The sequence below is a fragment of the Haemorhous mexicanus genome, chromosome 13, assembly GCF_027477595.1.
Source record: "Haemorhous mexicanus isolate bHaeMex1 chromosome 13, bHaeMex1.pri, whole genome shotgun sequence".
Classification (NCBI taxonomy): domain Eukaryota; kingdom Metazoa; phylum Chordata; class Aves; order Passeriformes; family Fringillidae; genus Haemorhous; species Haemorhous mexicanus.
In genome coordinates, this window is record NC_082353.1 from 13,158,051 (window position 1) to 13,178,789 (window position 20,739).

The 20,739-nt window shown below is 41.5% G+C and overlaps 1 protein-coding gene across 6 annotated transcripts; it reads right to left on the bottom strand.

Annotated features, from left to right (window-relative positions):
- Window positions 1-686: 686 nt before the first annotated feature.
- LOC132333410 (lamin-L(III)-like) lies at window positions 687-15,159 on the bottom strand. Of its 6 annotated transcripts, XR_009488154.1 has the most exons (13): window positions 14,759-15,159; window positions 10,571-10,727; window positions 9,724-9,849; window positions 8,652-8,822; window positions 7,612-7,737; window positions 7,272-7,492; window positions 6,344-6,569; window positions 5,458-5,565; window positions 4,506-4,622; window positions 4,305-4,409; window positions 4,101-4,171; window positions 2,811-2,842; window positions 687-2,269 (listed from the first exon to the last, which is right to left on the bottom strand). XR_009488154.1 is itself a non-coding variant. In XM_059858474.1 (12 exons), exons 1-12 carry the CDS (start codon window positions 15,121-15,123, stop codon window positions 2,197-2,199), a joined length of 1,827 nt encoding a protein of 608 aa, XP_059714457.1. In that variant the 5' UTR covers window positions 15,124-15,159; the 3' UTR covers window positions 687-2,196. The 6 variants fall into 6 exon arrangements, 5 of the variants coding, with proteins under 5 accessions (XP_059714457.1, XP_059714458.1, XP_059714460.1 ...); XM_059858474.1 differs by lacking the exon at window positions 4,101-4,171; XM_059858475.1 differs by lacking the exon at window positions 2,811-2,842.
- Between the last annotated feature and the right edge of the window lie 5,580 nt (window positions 15,160-20,739).

Consider the following 20,739-nt stretch of genomic DNA (forward strand, 5'->3'; position numbering starts at 1 on the left):
TGACACCTCTACACTGCTATTTTAATAATCTTGCTACTTCTCTATTGATTGTTTAGCATTTATGTCTGTTAACATCTTAGCAGAAGGAAAAGAGAGAAGTTCCTTGGAACTGAGTACAAACTGCTCCTAGTTCCATAGGGTTTGTACAGAACTCCAGTGAGAGAAAGGGGTGAGTAGCACTGGTGCCTACTGCACACAAATGAGAAGTCAATACATTTCTATTTCTTATATTTATGGAGGGAAAGGAGGAGAAAGAAGAATAGGCAGTGATGGAAAGACATGTAATAACTAAAAACATAACAGAAAAGCCTCAAAATTAAGGATGAAATCTGGCAGCAGTAGTACTTATCCAAATGCAGATAGAATCACTTTGGTTTTGTTTTGTTTACCAGCTCCTGCTTTGCTTAGTAATGTAGTAGTGACCAAAGAAACTGAGCAGCCCTGGAGGAAGATTAGTCTTTTGCCAGTTGCTCTCCATAAAAGACAAATTCATGAGAAGAGAGCTGGATTCTTTACAGGGAAGTTGTCTACTGACGATTTCTCTTAAGCTCATTAGCAGTTTAGCTCTAGTTGAAGTAAGTGATAAACAGGAGAGCAGAGTGCATTGCTGAAGGTTTCTGCTCTCTGCAGTCCCTAAAATCACCAGGCTTATTACTTCAGTCTTTTGAACCACTCAACAGAAATCATTGAACAGATAGACCTTTATTATTTAATCTGCAAATATTTAAATCCAAGATTGCTTTTATATACATGAAAAATATCTTTAATAGTTAAAAAAGTTTTAAGAAATAAAGATAAATACAGCAAAGTTAGAGCAGCAGCTATTTCTATTGTCTGAGATGGAACAAGAATTTGGATCTGCTAAAATCCAAGTCTTAAACCAGCATCTAACTCTTGATGTCTCAAAATTAGAATTTTTAAATAATATAAGAGTTTAAGCTAGCATAGGAAAACCTCATCTTAGCACCTGCATCCTCACACAAAGCCAGTCTTGAATTTGGAACTGAACACTTTGGCAAGGTAAAAGACAGTCAAAACACTACTCCAGCATGGAGAGAAATCTGCAGGCTCAGCTGCTCCCTTCCCCTCCTGCTCTCAGGTGGAAGTTTACTTCATGTGGCTCAAAGCCCTTCCTTTCCCCTGGGGCCAGCAGGGGAGCAGTCTGGAGGAGAGATAGAGTGACAGCAGTGCCCCCAGTGCTGACTGTCCCCTTCTGAGGGTTACAGGACAGCATGCCATGGAGCACAGAGCTACCAGAATGACAGGGAGCAGTAACCAGTTTTCCCCCAGCTGTCCCATAGACACACACAGCTACAGTCTGCATGGGCTCCAAGAGCAGTGAGTTTGATGTGTTTTTCACTACAGTTGGGGCTTTCTAGCTTTGATTTTTGACTTAGCATATATTTCTCTCTAGCTCCTTCAAAAGCTGTTGGGACCAAACAGTGCCAGCAGCACAGGTCACAGTACTTGCTCTGTCAGAATGAGATGCTTTTTCACATTTTCAGGATACATTTGTCTAAGTTAAGGCTGGCACAGCACTGCTGTGATACACTGTACCTAGGAATATACAATACTGAAACAGGGACTTCAGGTGCTAGACTACAGAAACAGTACATTTAATAACAGGCAGGAATATTTTTGACAACTTGCTTTTAATGCTTAAGTATTTCGCTCTAGGAAGTGATCCAGACCAGTTTTATGTATCTCTGCATCAGGATCTGAGCAGGAAACATTTCAGACCACTCATCACTCTTCAGGACAGTGTTTTACTTCAGACTTGCTCAAGGTGCAAGGGTGTGATTGGTCCCATGTTTCCCACTCAGGCTGGAAAGAGAAATTAATTACCTTTGGAGAACTCCATGTCAGAATATTGAGAAAGCTGAGGCAGCCTCATGTACATTGTCAAGTATTTAACATCCTTCTAGGGCACATGTTTAGAAGCTTTGTAAACTCTATACCCTTCTCTGTTTCAGCAGGTCACAGAAACCAGATCCTTGTGTAAAAGTATAAACAACTTCACATGGAGCTTGTACTCTACTGCTCTTTGTATCAGTGAATCCAAGGCCAGGGTCCAGTATCAGAAGGCAGGAGGTTCCATCATGTTATGGACAATGCTTCTCACAAAGACATCAGATGGAGTATGTGAGTTCCAAATTCCAGATATGACAGAAGATATCAATACACATACAGTCTGTGTCACCTGGGACTGAGATGTGTTTTCAGATTATTGTCCACATTACATGACTGAACAGCTGGGATCTTCATTTTGCTGCAGAGAGAAAACATGAAAACATTAGGCTAATTAGCATGTGTACAAACTTAATATTTCTTGCTGGTTACCTACTTGATCCTCATATAGGCAGGTAGGGTTTTAGCACTTTGTAGATTTAGTTACTTATTAATAAAGCAAACTGGATTTTCAAGAGGCAGTACAGGAACTGTACTACACAAGTCTTTAAGTCCATGCAATACATGAGCCTGTGCCTTCCTAAATAGAAGGCTGTCCAACTGCCCATCACTTCCTCTCTTCCCAAGCAGCAGAACCTAAGTGGCATGCAGATACGTGCTGCCCTCGTAGGATGGTTAAACGCAGAAGCAAAACATGGAAACACTGCCTTCCTTTAAAGCACAGCATGCATTCTTCCCATTATTTTACTGCACACAAGAAGTTAATTTCTGTTTACTAAGCAGCCATTTCAGTACTACCAGGCAGAAGCAGCATACAGGTACTAATATCAAACTTTTGACAGGAATTCAGCAAACAGGAATGACATTAAAATTTGATTGGAAGTATTAGAATTGATTCTTACCATAAATGGCACACAACTGAATTGTGAAGTTGCTGATAAAACAGATTAGAAGTGTAAAGAAAAAAGTTACTTTTGCTTTCCTGATTATTAAACAAGTCATATAAGTAAATTCAAAAAATGCCTTTTAAAATAAGAAGAAGCCATCATTGAGGAGAGGCCCCACTCAGAGTATGAAAAGAAGCTTGTATCACTAAGAGCCCAAAAGGCAGAACAGCGTTATAGACCTCCTCAATAGCCTATTTAATGGGGTCTCACCATCCTTCAGGGAGACTGAAAATATTACAAGAACGTGCATGCAAGTCAGGAGACTAACAAACACCCTTTAAGCCACATGGTATTGTAGTAACAGATATTTACTCAGATTTTCTGTTTGAAAGGACAAAAAAAACCAAAATAAAAAACCAGCAGGCAGTAACTGCTTGTTAAGTTATATTTTTTTCAGAAAGACAGTACTAAAGTAGTTTTAAGTTAGTTTTCAGACAGATACATTATGAAAATATCTAGGAAATGGCAGTGGGAGCTTTAACCTAGTGCAGTAAGAGTGACCCTCCTTGTAACTGTGTAGGATCAGTTTCAGGAAGAGCTGCAGTAGCTGAACATTTGTCAGCAGGAAGGAGAGAGTTTTTAGCTAAGCATCCCCTTGCTCTCAGGCTCTGGAGTTTGTACCATAGTACTGTTTCAGGTCAAGACACAAACCAACTTGAATCAAGTACAGTCCATAATTATTTGATTAGGACCAACTTAAAGCCCTCATATTAGTTGGTTTAGACCATTTCAGCAATTAAAGATAGCTCAAAGTATATCAAAGAACAGTATGAGCATCCAAAATCTATAAGTTCAGACTTGCATTATGGTCAGTCAAAAGGCATTTGAGGGGGCTGGATAGTCTTACAAAGGATATTACACCATGCAAGTTGGTAGCCAAAAGTTTTAAGTATATTGACCTTAAGTTCATACTGAAATTGTCTTAAAAGCAATTTAGGGACACTGGAGTGTCAAATCACTTCATCCCACAGAAGTAGTTAGTGTTTGCATTCTGTTCTTGGGATAACAGCTTTAATTCACAGTCAGATATGCAGATGATATCGACATTGACTTTTCAGTGTGTCAGTAATAAGATAGCAAACAATTAATGCTACTGTTTGATCATACTCGGAGAATAAGCAAAACTTCAGTTGCATTTCTGATGCAAAGCCATGCAAGCTACATCCTATGTGGGACAAGAGACTGCAGCACTACTGATGAAGCAAGTTTTCTATGAGGTGACAAGCATGATTCTCACCATCTCACCTGCTTAAGGATGCTCACAGGAACCACTATCATGAAACCAAACAACATTTCTTTTTTCTTCTTCTTTTGGTCTGACATCAAGAAAAACATTAACTGTTGTGGGATATGTAGAGTACTTGGAGAAGTATTTTCATTTAGTAAGGCAAAGAAATGGCCATTGAATGACTCTGCTGACAGCATGTATTTAAACTTCAGGCAGCTTACCTGAGATGCAAACTCTGCTTCACTTCCAGTTATTTCTTCATAATCATCATCTTGCTCACTTTCTTCTTCTCTGGGTACAAGCATTATCTTCCTCTCTGCGAGTTCCTAGAATACAATTGAATTGCCACCAAGACCCCACAGGAATTAAGCACAAACAAATTTACCATCAGGACAGTAGAAGCATTTTATTATTTCACTTACCTCACCATCATCTGTGATGAGTGTAACACCAATATTATCTCCAGTTCCCCAAGATTTCTGAGACCTCCAGACCAGATCACTAGGACCTGGGCTAACACCAGCAGCTGCACCCCAGATCTGCAACAGATTTACAGTGAGCTTCTGAAGAATCTTCTTCTCTAGTTAGATTACAATTCAGTCAAACAAATATAATTATTAAGTATTTTAATACCACAGACATCCAGTAGGAGAAACTAAGCCACTGTAATCCCTGGCAAGTTAGTTCTTTTCAGGACTACCAAGAATGGTTGTAAAGTCTTTCTAGCTGAAGATTGTAAAACAGTGCAGAAAAGGCTGTTAACAGCTTCTGTCCAGTGTAGAGGTAGCCCTGCTTGGCCACATAGAACATTTGAGTCACAGAGCCAAGCCATAGTCACAGACATGCTCAGGGCAGCAACTTGTGTGTGCAAGAGCCTCTCACCTGGAGTCACTCGCTGATCTGTTGACCAAACTCCTCCACAGTTTGGTTCAGGTCTTTGATCACCATACACGAGTACTTAGAGTATGATTTTAGAGCTAGTATTTCTCTTAGTACTACAGATCATGACCTCAGCATTGCTGACCTGGAGTAGGCTAAAGATTTTAACAAGAGTCTGAGTCTCCACACAACTTTTATCAAGTCACAGGAGTATGGGAAAACCTAAAAAAGCCCTAGAATACAATGATTCTGTTTACAATTAGAGCACACTCCAGTCTGGGATGATCCAAGTTCAGTCCAAGCTTTAAAGGCAATGTAATTAGCATTTCAGATCAAGTTGCTCCAAGGCTTTTCCCCCTGTCTATCAACACAGAAAATAAGAGCTTTTGTTCTTCAGACTTTTGGACTATCTGTTTAGTTTTCCATATTACAGGAATCTCTACTGACATCTAACATAACAGAGCTCTGAGGAAGTTTTACAAACCCAATACCTACTGTAACTTCTTGGCCTGCCTGAAGAGTGAAACTTGAAGGAAACTTGTAATTAACATCTGCCACACTTCCAATACGTCGTCTCAACACCCAGCCATGTAGAGATTGATCCTGTGGGACAAGAAATTTCTCTCAGCATTAGAGACCAACACCAGATAATTGAAACACAAGGTTCTTTCCAGACTCATGTAGCATACAACTATCTAACAATTTTGAGGAAGCAGCCACATTTCAATTAAAGCCTCCCTGTACCTTAGGATAAATTTTCATCAAGTTAAGCCACACCTATTCTTACCTTCCATTAATGGGAGGGTCATGATACTCTTTATCAGGGAGATTCTGATAAATGAAGTTTGCCATGTCCAACTATACATATATATATACACCAACTATATATATATACAAACACCTTAATACTTCATTTGCCATTCTGTATGTCAGGCTGAAATGGCTGAACTACATGCCATATGTTTGAAATCCTGATGATGAACTCTAATAGTTCTGAATTTTCAAACTAAAATAGTGGAAGAATTACCTAATTGGCCATATAAACCCTCTACATAGATTATATATCACCAACTCTCTTCAACCTTTTAGGTGTTTTAAATATTTTCAATTATTGTGAAGCGATCTTTATCCAATTTACTAGAGTACCTATTTAGTTCATCAAAAGTGAGTAGTACTCCCGGTAGTGCTAGCCTGAATCTGATGACAAACAGCTGAAGGTGTTCAATTTCTGCATAATAGAAGGCCCTGCACCTCTACCCAAAAGCAGACAGCCCTGGGAACAGAGCACCTGCAGTACCAAAAGGTCAGTCTAGTCTGTCACTAAGCCAAAGCCATCCCTGAGCAGTCACACATTGCAATGTACACTTGAAAATGGAAGTACCTCATCAGAGTGGTTTTTAAGCCTGACAAATTTCCCATCTGCATCAATCTCTTCAATAGATATATTTCCAGTAGCTGAAACATGCTGAATAGTCTTAAGTGCAGCAGTATGCTCCTTCTTTTTGGTTTCCTTGATTTTCCTTTTCTTCCCATGTAGGTATCGTCGCCCCTGACTTGCTGCTTGAGTTGCTGTGCTGTGTGAAGATGGACTGGGTGACAGCTTTAGCCTAGAAGAGAGTCCGATAATATTCACCTGAGTATCTGATGTGCTTTGCTTCTTCTCATGCCTACCCTCCCACTTCATCCAAGCCTAACAGCTTCCTATATCCAAGCTTTCCATGGAGTCTTGAATACAAAATTTTACTTTTATTGGCAAGAGTAGCTAAGTGGTTTGGGGCTGTCTTCCAAACTAAACAGAGTCCAGAGCAGGCTTATATTGATAAGAGAAGACTTAAAACTGCACTAAATATTCCTTTAAAGTCTCAACAGACACAACCTTTAGTGAAAGTAATTTTAAGTTTTTGACCCTTCCTAGCATGTATTGAGAGTACTGAGAGTTCATGTTCTCACCATACATGCAAGATACCATGTCTGCATAGACAGGAGCTGATTCAAGCTCCCAGCTTCATTCATGGAACGCTCTTTATGTCTAAGATGTAGCGCAAAACTTTGAGAGAGTTGAGGAATGTTTAATGGACCTTTGAATTTTATCAGCTGGATTTATGACGTTACTTCATCTTACTATACCTTGTGGTAGATGTGGGATATAAATGCCATTTACAGAAGATGATGCTTCAGTAACTGAATTGCTATATTAATGACCTGATTAATATTTGTTTCTTGTCCCCCCACATTCTGGAGGATAAAGAGTTAGTGTAGAGGTCTTGAATGAAGCGAGTTCTCCTAATGAAGATTTTGTCATAGCCTACCTCTGTTCCTCTCCTTCCAACATCTTTCTGTACGCATTTATTTCCAAGTCTAGAGCCAGTTTCACATCTAAGAGGTGCTCATACTCTTCCAGCTGTACTTGTGCCCGCTTCTGAGCTTGTTCCATTTCTTCCTCCTTTTCAGCCATACGCCTTCGATGGAGATCACGATCGTAATCCAGCAAATTCTGTAGCTCCTTTATTCTGCTCTCCAAAGCAACATTCTAAAATTAAGGGGGGGGGGGGGGGGGGGGAATCAAGCTGTAAGTGAAGATTAGAGGCCAGTATTTTAAACTGAGAGTAAATTAAAATAATTATAAGGTTATACAAATAAAGACAGAACCTGGCTTTGATATTGATTAACTTGAGAAGTCAGAATATCAACTCTCTTCTGTGTTTCCATCAGCTCCTCCCGAGCAGCATTAGCAAACTCACTGTTCTTTGCTGCAGTTATCTGGGCATTCTCCACCTGCAGATAAGTCACTGTTAGTCCTGAATTGCACATTACCATGTATTATAAACAAGGAAGGAACACAAATAATTTTCACCTGTTACACCTGGAAATAGTTATCTTTTTCTGAAGTGTGCAAATACCCATAAAGTCCAGGTCAGAAAGTTCTGTATTGCTTTCCATGGAGGTTTACACAAGTTTGACATTTATGTCAGAAAAAGTCAGCAATGATGAGGTAATGAAAATTTCTGGATTAGGATATTTCAGTTAGTAATGTATGAGGACTTTGTATGGATATTAAGTAAATTGATTCTCCAGAAGACCAATGGAGAATATGTTTAGAAGCTGCTTGTCAAAGCCTAGATCTGCAGGATATTGGGTGTACAGATCAAACTATTATCACTCTTCCCCAAAAGGTCTATTATTAAAGAGTTCCTGCATCTTTACAATCAGCATTGAATTGCTCTACAAATACCTCAATGTTTGGATATCCCAAGAAAGGATAAAGTGCTCCTTCAAGAGGCACTTAGAGAATTTTCAGTGGAAACAGAAACACAGGCATCCAAAGGAATTCTCCAAGTTGGCATGCAAGTTGGTGTGTAGGAAAAGTTAGATTTTATTTAAGACTGAAATTGCTTAATACAAACATAACACACCTTGGTCCTGAATCTGTCAAAAGTCTGAAATATTATCAACTTCTAATCCCTGCCTGTATTTATGCCTGAACCAGTTTTGTTTGGGATCAAATGATTGCAGAAGTCCTGCTGTCAAATTTGATGCTGCTTTGAAATTTAATAACAACCTAGGCCAAGAAGCTATGCAGTGATGCAGGGGGGGCTCCATCTATCAGCTGTCTTTGCCCGTGCGACCTTAATTATGTCAAGGTGCAGAGAACTTCAGTTTTGTTTTAGTGTCATCTTTTCCAAACTCACCTTTGCACTGAATGTTCGTTCCATCTCCTCTTTGTAGCCCTGAATTTGTTCTTCATGCTGTTTTCTGAGCCCCTGCAGAGCATCTGAGAGCTTGCTCTCAAATTCTCTTTGATGGCCAGATTCTACTTCTGCTATCCTGCTCTCATGGACTCTTTTTGCCTCCTTGAGCTCCTAGAAGAAATTTCTCAGAGAATAAACAAGCCAATGCAGTTTGAAACTGGATTTAGTGTAGCAGCTTCACAAATCCATCCCTGTTGAAGCAGATTTATCATTGACTACACAGTAATTCCTCTTTATGCATATCTTATTCATCCATTAAGACTGGCACATCCACCTTGCTGCCTCACTATTGTTTTTCCATCTCACTGTCAACATTGCTTAAACTAAAATGTACTAAATATTTAATTTGCAAGATGAATTCTTTGAACTAGATAGATTCTGTTTGGTTTTTTAACTTAGAACACATGCATATACAGTTCAGGTTTTTTAAGCACTGTAACTTCATCTATTCTTGTTTTTTTCATAAAGTAATAGCAGTTAGAAAAATTAGAATTCTTTATCAAACTGTACACTTTGAGATTCCTGCCAGTAAGAAGGAAGCTGGTTTACATTCATGTATCAATTATTCATTTATTTGTAGGTACTGACTTCTCTCACAAAGGTTACCAGACACCTCTCAGAAGTGCTAAGAAAGTTGGGAACACAAGTTGTTTAAAGGAAATTTAACTATTTCTCTTACTTTAGGCTTCAAGTAAACATCTGGAATCATTTCATAGTAACTAATATATGCACTATCACCTACACAAAGTAATATATTGGGATTTCAGTTCTCTTTAGAAGAGCAGCCTAAGAAATTTCTCATATCCCAGATACCTCTTGGTACTGTCCCAGTTAACACGAGGTTAAATACTTTCTTGAGCCTTCCTATTTAAGTGGATGTTATGACGTGATGGGCTGCTACAGGTTGCTAGTTACCTTTTTAGAGAAAAAAAGCAATGTTAAGATGGGCTTTAAGTGCATCCAAGGATCATGGACACCTAAAAAGATGCCTTGTTAATAAGCTAAAACATACATCTTCATGAAGGCGCTTCTGGAAGGTCATTTCTTCCTGCAAGGTTTTCATATGGTTTTCTAGGTCCACCCTCCTCAACATTTCACTGTGGAGATGCTTTTTAGTATCTTCCAGTGACAGATTCAGCTAGAAAAGGTAGACAACAGGGTTATCAAAATTAAGAGGTATTTTTTCAAACTAGGCAGCCAGGTTGTTACAAGTCATTCAACTTAATTACTCCAATAATCAAAACACACTGGTTGAGTGAAGTGGGTTACTCTGTGTAAGTTCTTATGTCAGTGGGATCCAAATATCAGCAACAGATAGAATCCTATTTAGTTGTTATGTAGACTAGATTTCCCTCAAGGCAAATATAGAACAGCCCTTTATCCCACCAGCTAAATTTGACTCCTCAAAGTAGACTTCTGATGAATCAATTGTACTATCCATATATATTCCTCCCCTTTAAAACTGTAATTATTACTAACGTCTTCCTACTAATATAATTTTTTGACAATCCTCCAAATACAGCCTATGTTGACAAATTAATATACACTTTCAGTATTATACACTTCCCTGATGTGTTAGAGAATGCTACAGGGACTATAGCAGAACATTTCATCTTGCTTTGTCTTTGGAACAAGAAACATTACATCCTATGGTCATAGAATTAAAGGTACCTACAACAGGTGGAAGTTTTAAGGAAACCACCATCAGTAGCATTTGCTGTCAGCAAGGTTTTTGTCTACCTGTCACTGTCATACTTACCAGACCTTCTCTGCTTTTAAACATCAATAACTAATTGAGGAAAATGAAGCAAAAACTGCAGGAGGAAAAGCAAAGTTTAGATTCCATCAGCAAGCCTTACACTGAGTACTTGATCCTTTAATTCACGGAGCTCGTTCTCCAAAGTCCGGTTCTCGTTCAGGGCTGTTGCTAAATCAGCTTCCTTTGCATTTAGCTGGGCATCGAGGTCTCTCACACGAGCCTGGGCCACGTTTAAATCACTTTCCTTTTTGGAATTCCTACAGGAGAAAGTTTTACACTGTTAAGTGCAGCTAGCGTGGGAGAATTTGTCCTCAATGCGTTTCCCTTCAGAGGGGTCCGTGGTTAAACACAGGAGAGGTTTGTCAGGCTCATGGCGAGAGCAGAAAACAAACCAGACAGGGCCCTCCGACAAGCATCATTTGTTATACCGGAGAGATTCCTGACCCATTTTCCAGCCCGTTCAGAACGAAGCCCAAGCGGAAGCCAGTTATTTTCCACGGCATTCCCAACGGGACAGGGAAGGGACGGCACAGGCCCCCGGCTGCACGGGTGAGAGCTGGGCACGCTCAGCGACCGGGGCCGGACAATCCTTCGGGGACAGCCCGGCAGCAGAGGCGGCCCCGGCCCCGCAGGGAGCGCCTCAGGGCCCCGCACGCCCCCGGCCGGGCAGCCCAGGCCGGGCCGTGAGGGCAGCTCGGGGCCGGCGGCGCGGGTGCCTCACGGGGCGGAGCGCGGCTGAGGCGGCCGGCGGTGCCGCTCCTCCTCCCCGCAGCACACAGGGAGCTTTGTCCCCCGGAGGCCACCGGCCGGCCCGGGGAGCTGCCCCGCCGGGAATCTGCCTCCTGCAGCTCCTCAGCCACCGCCGCGAGTGACTCCCTCCCCTCCCTCGCAGGGCAAAGCAGGTACAGGCTGAGGGGAACTTTGCTTTCAGAGCAAATATCCATCATCAAATATCCATGTCATCTCCAGACCAATACCGAGGAGGTACCACCTGGATGGCAAACACTCTTCAGTGGCCATCGGCACCACAGTGAAGTGAGAGAAGGGCCCACAACGAGCTCCTGTCAGGGAAGAACACTGCCATCATTCCCCAGACTGCTCCAACTTTTAAAATCCTTCCAGTTGCCTGCCCACTATCCAGTGTCACAGTCCCCAGCTCAAAACAGGTATTTGAGATTACAAAGAGTAAAGGAAGTCCTCAATTTATTTTGGCAACACCAGTTCTGCCAAGTGGCAAAGTTGTGTCAACTCATACAATGAGTTTTCCAGTGGATAACTGAGACCAGTTGGCAAGAGTCCAAAGTAATTCTGCAGGATTGATCAGCTTTGGAAAGCTTGAACTGCAAGGAAAGATTGGAAAATACTAAGGGTTGTTTAGTCTAGAGAAGGGAATAGCGACAAGAGACAGAACAGTTTTTAAATACATGAAGGTCCGCTGCACAGAGTTAGGGAATCTGTTTTCCATGTCTATTGCAGAAAAGGCAGGAAGCTCCAGGCTTAAATTGCAGGGAGGAATATGTGGGTTAGATGCTAGGGAGAGGAAACTGGCAGTTCACCACTGAAGCACACTGCCTGGGGGGGATATTCTGGAATCTCCATTATCTGGAATTTAAAATAAGGGTTACACAGAATCTGCTGGAAGAGATGCAGGTATGGCTGGGTCCAGCACAGGCCTGGGCCATGTGGCTACATCAGGTGCTTGCTCAAGGCCTTTTCTAGCCCTGCTCGTCAGAGGCATTTGTTCACTGTGTTGTGCTAGAAGTTATTTACGCCTTACTCTGACTCTAGGAGAAACATAGCTCTACTAACAGTGAAAAACAAGATAACATGCTGTAGTTTAAGGTTTCTTTCTTTTCTAGGTATTAATTATTCACCTTCCCTTTTGGTGTCTCTGCTACCACTACCCCTTAATGTATTACATATGATATTAAGTATGTCAATATCACTATGTAATACTGAGTGTTTCATCCTACAATAATATAAATTTCATTCTGCAATCAAAGAGTGTGCAAAACAGAAATTCCATTAGTATCTGTTTTAACAGTTCACTTTCCAATGTAAGCATCTGACAACCAGGCTCAGATTTCCTGGATTCTTTCCTGAAAAATATTATTTTCAAAGAACCCTGGAGTGAGACATTTCATCTTTAAGAGCAACAAATTAACAAGTCTGATTTTGACAAGAGCATTTACTACCCTTGTAATCCAAGTTTGGGGTTCAGAACACCACTTTACACCCCTATGCAGCAAGCAGTGACAGTTACAGTACTCTGCCACATTCCATTACCAACCATTCCAGAGCTAAGTGTGGCCTTACAGACTATCACTTACAAGCAAAAACTTTAAGGCAGTGCAAATCACATGCCTTGTAAATCAGGATGTCACATAGGCTTGATCTGGAGAATTTAAATAATTTTACCAGAAGATTTCAGGTGTGTTTGAAACAGACTCCGGTATGTCAAGACTGGAGTATGTCAGCAGCAGGTACAGAATTCATTCTTACAACCTCAGCTGCTACACTGTGTTTGTTCAGCAGCAAAATGCACATCCACACTCTCTGGTGCAGAAAGGAACTGGTCTTGTCTTTCTCTGCTATTTACTGCAGTTGTTTTGACCTTCCTGAGGCTCTGAATTCAACCAATATACTTATCTACAATTCCTCCTCCCCAAACATCTTTGGCCTGCTTCCAGTCACCATTGTTTAGGTAGAAAGAAAAAAAACAAATGCAATCAGTTTATTGTTGTCAAAAACCTTGAGTCTCTTAATCAGTGAATAAGGGCCAATAGTTAATGCTGTTGGGAAATTATCTGGTGACATTTCATTCTATAAGAGTTAAACAGCCAGCAGGTTATTTAAAGAGTGTATATATCTAAGGACACGATACCCTCAAAGTTTGTTCCAAGTCATCTGAGACATTTGCAGTTAGGCAGCCCAGATACAACACACATTAATATTAGGACTTCAGTCTAGTCCCTTCAGAAACCAATATGTACTATCTATCATTTCCCATGGGCTGTAAATTTACCCTTTTCTAAGACCTGTTTACTGCAAAGGAAAAAACCCAACCCAACAGTCTAGAGAACTGCATATCTGCCAAGTCTAATGCTTTACAAACAAAGCCAGAGTTATACAAACACAAACAGCAGAAAAGTCTTAGAACAGGCATCACCCCTCTCCTCACTGTCCATTCAAGTGGCTGGTTAGATTTATGAAACAGATCTGTGAGCCAAAACCCAGCATGACAGAGACAAGCCCAACAACTACGCAGCTGAAAACAGAAGCTTACAGTAAAAACATGTATTCCCAACTAGAACAGCTACTTGAGTCCTACTGAGTCTATGAGGAGGCAATACTTCCTCTAGGCATTAAAAGAAGAAGGTGGTGCCTAAATTTGCTCTGATACAGGTATATAACAAGATGTGAGGAGTCTGCGGACATCCTAATTATTATAAGTCTATAACTGATATGGGAGTACAATAGGGTATTACAGTAACTAGCAATGCTAGCAGGCTGTTTATTTCTATAGAGGAAGCTTGTTGGGATTGGACACTTGTTCACACACCTCTTCCTCCTTCTGGAGGATGGGACAGCACTTACATTGCCATTGTTCAGGCTTGGTGAGCTTAGTCAAGATGATTATTCCAGCCTCAGGACACACAGCTTACAAGAAAGTCAAGCTAAAACAGCAGGCAGCTCATCTCAGACTTAAAAGCAACTAGGAAAACTTCTGAGCAGAACCAACCTGGACCAGGTAAGCCATACTGCTCTCAGAACTATCTTCTATCTGGTATTCCCCTTTGGGCAAAACCTGAGCTAAACAGCCCAAAAAAAGATGCACTCTGACTCCATACAAACACTCCTTCCACTGCTTCATAACTTTCCACGTACTTGCCATGATCTTCAGTGTTTGTAAACACAAGTGTGGTACCAAACCCATGCAGCTATGCATTCATAGCCCAGAAGGGCACCCAGCACCCCACATTCTGCAGGAGTCCCATGTCCATCTCAGACAGCTGCTGATGTGACCCCAGAGCATCGGAGGTGCTCAGCAGAGTCGCCCCAGCACACCTTCAGAACAAGCATCCAGACTTCTCCTAACCCCAGAGCGCAACACCTTCGGGATTATCACGCTGCACGACCTGTACGTGAAACATCACCGCGCACTCCTCCCAGAACGCCCGAGCTCCTGCCGGAAGCATCCCCTTCCCCTCATCCTGCAGGAGCCCGAAGAGGTGGCTCCCCGGGGTGTCCCCGGGCGGGGAGGCCTGCTCGGGGCCGGAGCACCGACCTGACGTGCAGTTGCCGGTGCTCCTCGCCAATCTTTCCCAGCTCCACCTGCAGCGTGGCCCGCTCGATGGCGATGTCGTCCAGCGCCCGGCGGGCGTCGGCTAGCTCCGTCTCGTAGCGGAGCCGCAGGCAGCCCATCTCCCGGTCGCTGCCCGCCTGGTGCTCGCTCAGCCGCTGCTGCAGCACCGACTTGTCGGCCTCCAGCGCCCGCACCCGCTCAATATAGGCGGCCAGGCGGTCATTGAGCTGCCGCAGATCCTCCTTCTCCTGCAGCCGGCTCAGCCGCGCCGGGCTCAGCGGGGACTCGGCGGCGCGGCTGACGGAGCGGCTCCCGCTGGCCGGCGTGGGGGGCAGCGCCGTGGCCATGGCAGCCTCCGCTCCGGGCCCCGCCGCCGCCGGGACCGCCCCGCGCAGGACACCCAGCGCCCGCCGCCGCCCCGGTATAAATAGCCTCCAGCTGCCGCCGGCCCGCACCGAGGGTGGGCAGCTTAAAGGGCTCGGGCTGCGCCCTGCGGCCGCCCCGGCCCGGCCGAGCCCTGTAGAAAACACTTTTTTTTTTTTTTTTTTTTTTTTTTTTTTTTTTTTTTAATTTTTATTTTTATTTTTTTCCTCCTCCCCTCCGACCTCTCCCCCCCTCGCTTTATTTTTCACATGTGCCTTGCTGCATCTTATCAGTCCAATGGTGCTGCCCGGAGAAGGCGGGGAAGGAAAAACCTACCGCAGCCCTGCGTTCTCACAGACCGGTGCAAGGGGTCGGGGCGAAACCAAAATCCCAGCTCTAGGAAGATGCATGGCAGCTGCAGTGATGCTCATACTCCAGCATGCTGCTGCGTCAGTGCTCTGACTGTTGTGTCTGGGATTTTTTTTTTCTTTTGCAAATTGTTCAGCTGATGAAAATAACCGTTCTGCTCTTTGTGGGCGTTTTAGCTTTCCTGTCAGCCATCCCACTTATATGTTCTGCTTAAAAGCTGATGCGTGAGCAAAAGGAAGAATGGATGTAGAAAGAGAACCTGTGTGAAGACAAATGTGTGAAGCAGTCTGTAAAGCCTTACACTAATTATATTAATAAAAATCAGTGTTTAGTAAGAATGTTGCTTCAGCAACCTTTAATAGCAATGTGAACAGTGATAATTATCAGTTTTCTCCACCAGCTACTTAATTTACCCTTTTTAACATACATTTTTGAGAGTAGATGCTGTAGAAAACTCATCAAGTATGAGCATAAAAATCTCTGAACATTACTATAACAGTAATTTACACTGTTTGTTGTAGCAGTTACAAGAAACATCAATTAAGATCTTAGTTTAAGGTGTTATTTGCAACAGAAAAATAATCTTGGCATCCTCTTCTCGAAGTATAAAGATAGATTTTATGAAGAGTGTAGGCATAAATTCAAGCTCCTCTTTATAGGTGGACAGGCAGGTAAAAATAGGAGAACAACATAGTTTGCCCGAAGAGTGTAGCTGGGGAGTTTAGAATTTAGTCACTTATACCTCTGGATACAAAATTACAGCACAGATAAGCATAGAAGGTGTGAATCCACAACAAGATTATTTTTTCTGAGCATCTTTACACATTTTTATAAAAACCCAAAATATAATTTCAAGATTCTAAAGCTATGTACAGCATGGGAGTGACATAGAGCCAGATTAAGCTCCTCTGGTTCTCATCCGAGCAACACCACCAGGAAATTCTTTTCTGCAGAGCTGTTCCAGCGTTTTATTTTGATATAATGAGTACTTGTTTGTCCTTCATTGCCAATAGAAAGCTCAATTCAAGAAAAATAAAAAGCATGGTTTAAATCTGAAAATGTATCTCTAGGACCAAGATGTGTACATCTGAGGGTTTATTTCAGCTTTGAAACCTCAGTCCTCTACAAAGAGCACTGAGATTGTGTGTCATTGCCATGCTTGATCATTGCATGTTACAGGCCAGCTGTTCAAATACATTGTATGGTTTTGGAACAGATGCAGGACAAAGCAAGAAATCTGCTATTCTAAGAATATTTTTCCTTCTCTGCCAAGGCTTTGTAATAACGCAAACAAAAACAGCTGAAAGAAATAGTTCAAAAATAGTCCCAACTAGTTTTATCTTTTGTATTCCTTACCTACTCTCCCTGTGTGAGAACAGAAGGAGGCAACTGAAAAAAAAAGCATAATGAAAATCTGTTGCTGATTCTTTTCTATGTGACACTTTTTTCTGACTTCTTCTTTGATAGTCTGTATTGCTTAGACCACAAATATAGCTGAGGAATTCCTTCAGGGATAAGCCTGTGCCATTCTTTCCTACTGTTTCAAGTTTAAAGATATATGTAGGAATGTTCCAAGATTAAGAGATTGAGGGGGGGAAGAGAAGGGGAGGAGGAAATGTGGGAAAAGGTACACATCCCAGACTAAATCACAGTAAAAATATTATACAAACAGTCCTTTTACAATAAAATATAGCTATGGGAGATTTAGACGGTATTAGTAGGTGCCACAAAGTTGAAATAAAACACGTGGCTTTTTTCCAAGCATCTTAATAAGCCCTTGATATAGAGTTGGTGAAATTAGCTGAAAAAAAAGAAAACAACAATGAAGTAATACAATAAAATGCAGGAGGGGGGGGAAAAAAAAATCAAATAAACTTTTTGTTATCCTTTTATATAGGTATCTTTTAACTAACTCCAGCCAGGTGTAAGCAATGTGTGTGTGTTTGTCCCAAAATGTTGTCAGGGCTCCTGATGCACTAACAGCCGTCATGACCTTGACCAGCCTCAGCTGAGGCTTCTGCCCACACTCTGCCCAGGGCTGCTGGAGCTCCATTTAAGCTCTGGCCTGGCCTTAAACCCCACCCTTTATGCTCCTTTGTGGTTGTGCTGAGCTGTGGGCTCTGCTGGCCCGTGGACAGATTTTCTGGCTTGGTTTGTACCTGCCTGGTTATTGTAACTTTGCCACGCCTTGGATGATAGTTTGTTAGAGCCATGTCTGCTGCATACTATCGTAAGGAGAAGTTTCTTGATAGTAATATCTTTTTTCAGATTTCATTTTTTTGTGACCTAATACAAAATGCTTGAATTCCTATCTACTTTTCAAGGGTTACATGCAGCTGTGGCTGTACATAGTAAGCAGTCAGGCTTGACTATTGTGATAATATTGCACTGACAAATATAGGCATAAATGCAGAATCGTTGTTCCATGAACAATGGAAAACTATGTAGCGTTTTGGCATTTTTCTCTGGATAGTATTCTGCTCTGTAAGTCAGGAGGGTCTTTTCCTAAACACCCCCTGGAAACAAATCAAGGTACCACTGGACAGTATCACACCTTAAGGAGGTACTATGTATAACAGCAATACTGTTTCAGATGATATTACTCTGAGGTGTTGGACTATAGCAAGAAATACCTTCCTAAGCAGTCTGTTTACAGAGGGCTGTTAGTGATTCCCACGTGACCAGAGCTAATGAGGACAAATTGAGTTCTGTTGGCCTGATAATGGTTGCTACAATACCAAAGTAGGTACTTTTCCCTGAGAAAAGTAGAGATCACCCACCAGAAAGGTTAAAGGGCAGTTTCTGTGTCATTGGTGCTAGCACACAGACATGGGAAAGGCCTTTGAAGAACACATCACTGTGTAAGTGATCCTCCTCTGCAGGACTCCAGCCTGTGTCTCTATTTGCCTGGTTATATTAAGCAGCACAAGTCACTTGGCCTATAGTGGCTCTTGTCTGCTATGGAACAAGCAGTCTTCTATAAGATGGTAACAGGGGAAAAAATTAATTTTTTTGTGGCCTTACCAGATACAGAAGTAAACAATAGGTTTTTTTGGTAGAACATGAAATGTAGAAAATAGACCAGAAAATAGCCTTTTGTAGGTGATGCTGGGCAAATTCCTTGCTTAGGCTGTCCTGGTCTCCAGCTGCCAGTGACTACACTGCTCTCAGCTGCGCACACAGAAGATTTTGCTGTGTGTGATGTGTATTGGTAGTGCTGTGCCCAGCACCTGACTTGCTGTGTGAAGGTGCACAGTGAGGTTCATCTTCTCTTTTCATAGCCTCACTCTGCATTTCACTCTTATTCATCCCCATGTTGTATCATGCATTTCTTCCAATCTTTAATTTTTTTATTCCTTCTCCCTGTTTGTTCCTTATGTTCTCTTCCATTTCCATGTTGGTATGCATTGTGGTGGATGTTCATGTAGTGACATGCACAAGTCCCTTGTGGCACACAGGCCACCTGCTTTGCTCTTTCTCTTCCCCAGTGAGCCATTACAGTGAGGGCAGGTCCTGCTGACCTTTGTCTGTTGCTCATGACTCACAATTTAATTGATTTCCTCAGAGCCCCTGTTTATTCACCAAATATTGCCTCTTCCACATAACTCTCGGTAACATCTTGTTTTGCACAGTCACAGAAGTGAGTGCCATCACAGAATGGGGAAAAGAGGTCACTGTTGCATGAGAAAAAAGTGGTAGGCAACTTCAGGAATTCAATATGCCATATCCATAGGCTCACAAGGATATGTTATTTTGCAAGTAGAAAGAATATCTTTTAACACATAGCTATGTGTAGATGAACTGAAACTATTTTACCTCTGCAATGAATTTTTCATTTGGCTTTATCTGCATTCAACCTTTATCAATACAAATTCATATTTTCTAATTATGCCCGATAGAATCACCTAAATCCTTTCTAAAATATATTTTGCCAACCCACAAAATGATCATAGAATAAGCATTTTGAGATAAACTTATAATACACTCATAACATTTTAGTTAAGGCTGTGAACTGTGAGCTAAAATAAAAAGTAAGCTTGTGGCATTTGAAGGTGTGTTTTTGCTCTTACAGTATAGGATCATAAATGTGAAAATGAACCATAAGTTGTTTTGCTTAGGCACCAAAAGGAATTCAAAAGACAAGAAAGGACAAATATTTATTCGAATACTTGAAATAGTGACCATTTGAATATTTTGTTTAGGCAATTCTAGAGTCATTTGAACACAAACTGAGAAGAAGACAGTAGTTTTCTTCTACAATGTTTAGATCTAAACATAAGCAGTTTTTCTCTTCTGAAAGCCTCAGATTTTTTTCTCTACTTACTGTTGTGGTGGAGCTGTTTCCAAAGCCCAGGGCAAGGATCTACATGGAAGGCAATTGGTTCTATAACACCAAGAAATGAAAGACAAGGTGCTGTGGCTGAACTTTATACCTTTTTACTAACAGAGGCTTTACTCTTCATAGGGTATAACATATTTGTAAAGGGTGACAGTGTGTGACTGTTCTCTGCCCTGGAGGCCTTGTTATTTCAGAGTAAACAAGAACCCTGTGCACATACAATGCAGGGCCAAAAAACTGATTAGACTGTGTCAGGGTCCTCATTACTCTAGCTACAGGAAATTTAACATTTTGCTTTCATTATTCAATCAGGTGCAGCTCTGTTACTGATAACTTTGGGATGTTGAACAAAAATGCAGTTTTTTCATGGGGCCTCTGCAGGATATTTCCAATTTTGCTATATGTTATTCAGAATGCTGATTTATGAGCCAAATGTTGTTCTGCACTATTTCAATGGATTTTAAATTTGTAGTTTAGCCAAACATATTTTCTCTTGAATAGTAAAGACTCTTGCTGCGATGGCCTCCATGATCATCAGATTTGTGTGGTTGAACTTGGTTTGGGGAAATAACTATATATAAGTAGAATCTGTTGAAGAGGTATGTCTACCTGCATTTCAGGACAAAGATAAATAGAGAAGTGTTTAGTTTCTCCTTAAAATATGAATGTTTTCTATTAATGTTCAAAGAGGGAAATTTGGTGGTTGTCATGGGATTTAAGAGGTTTTCTCTTTGCCAGACTAGAGATTTAATTTTTTTTTCAGTTTGGCCCTTTGGCAGCTATATCGTGCAGAATCTTTTTTCTCTGCCATTTCTCCCTGTACTGTTAAGTGTAAGTTGAAATTTTCTGTTGCAATTGACCGTAAATTGAGAAATTACAAATTATTTCCTAG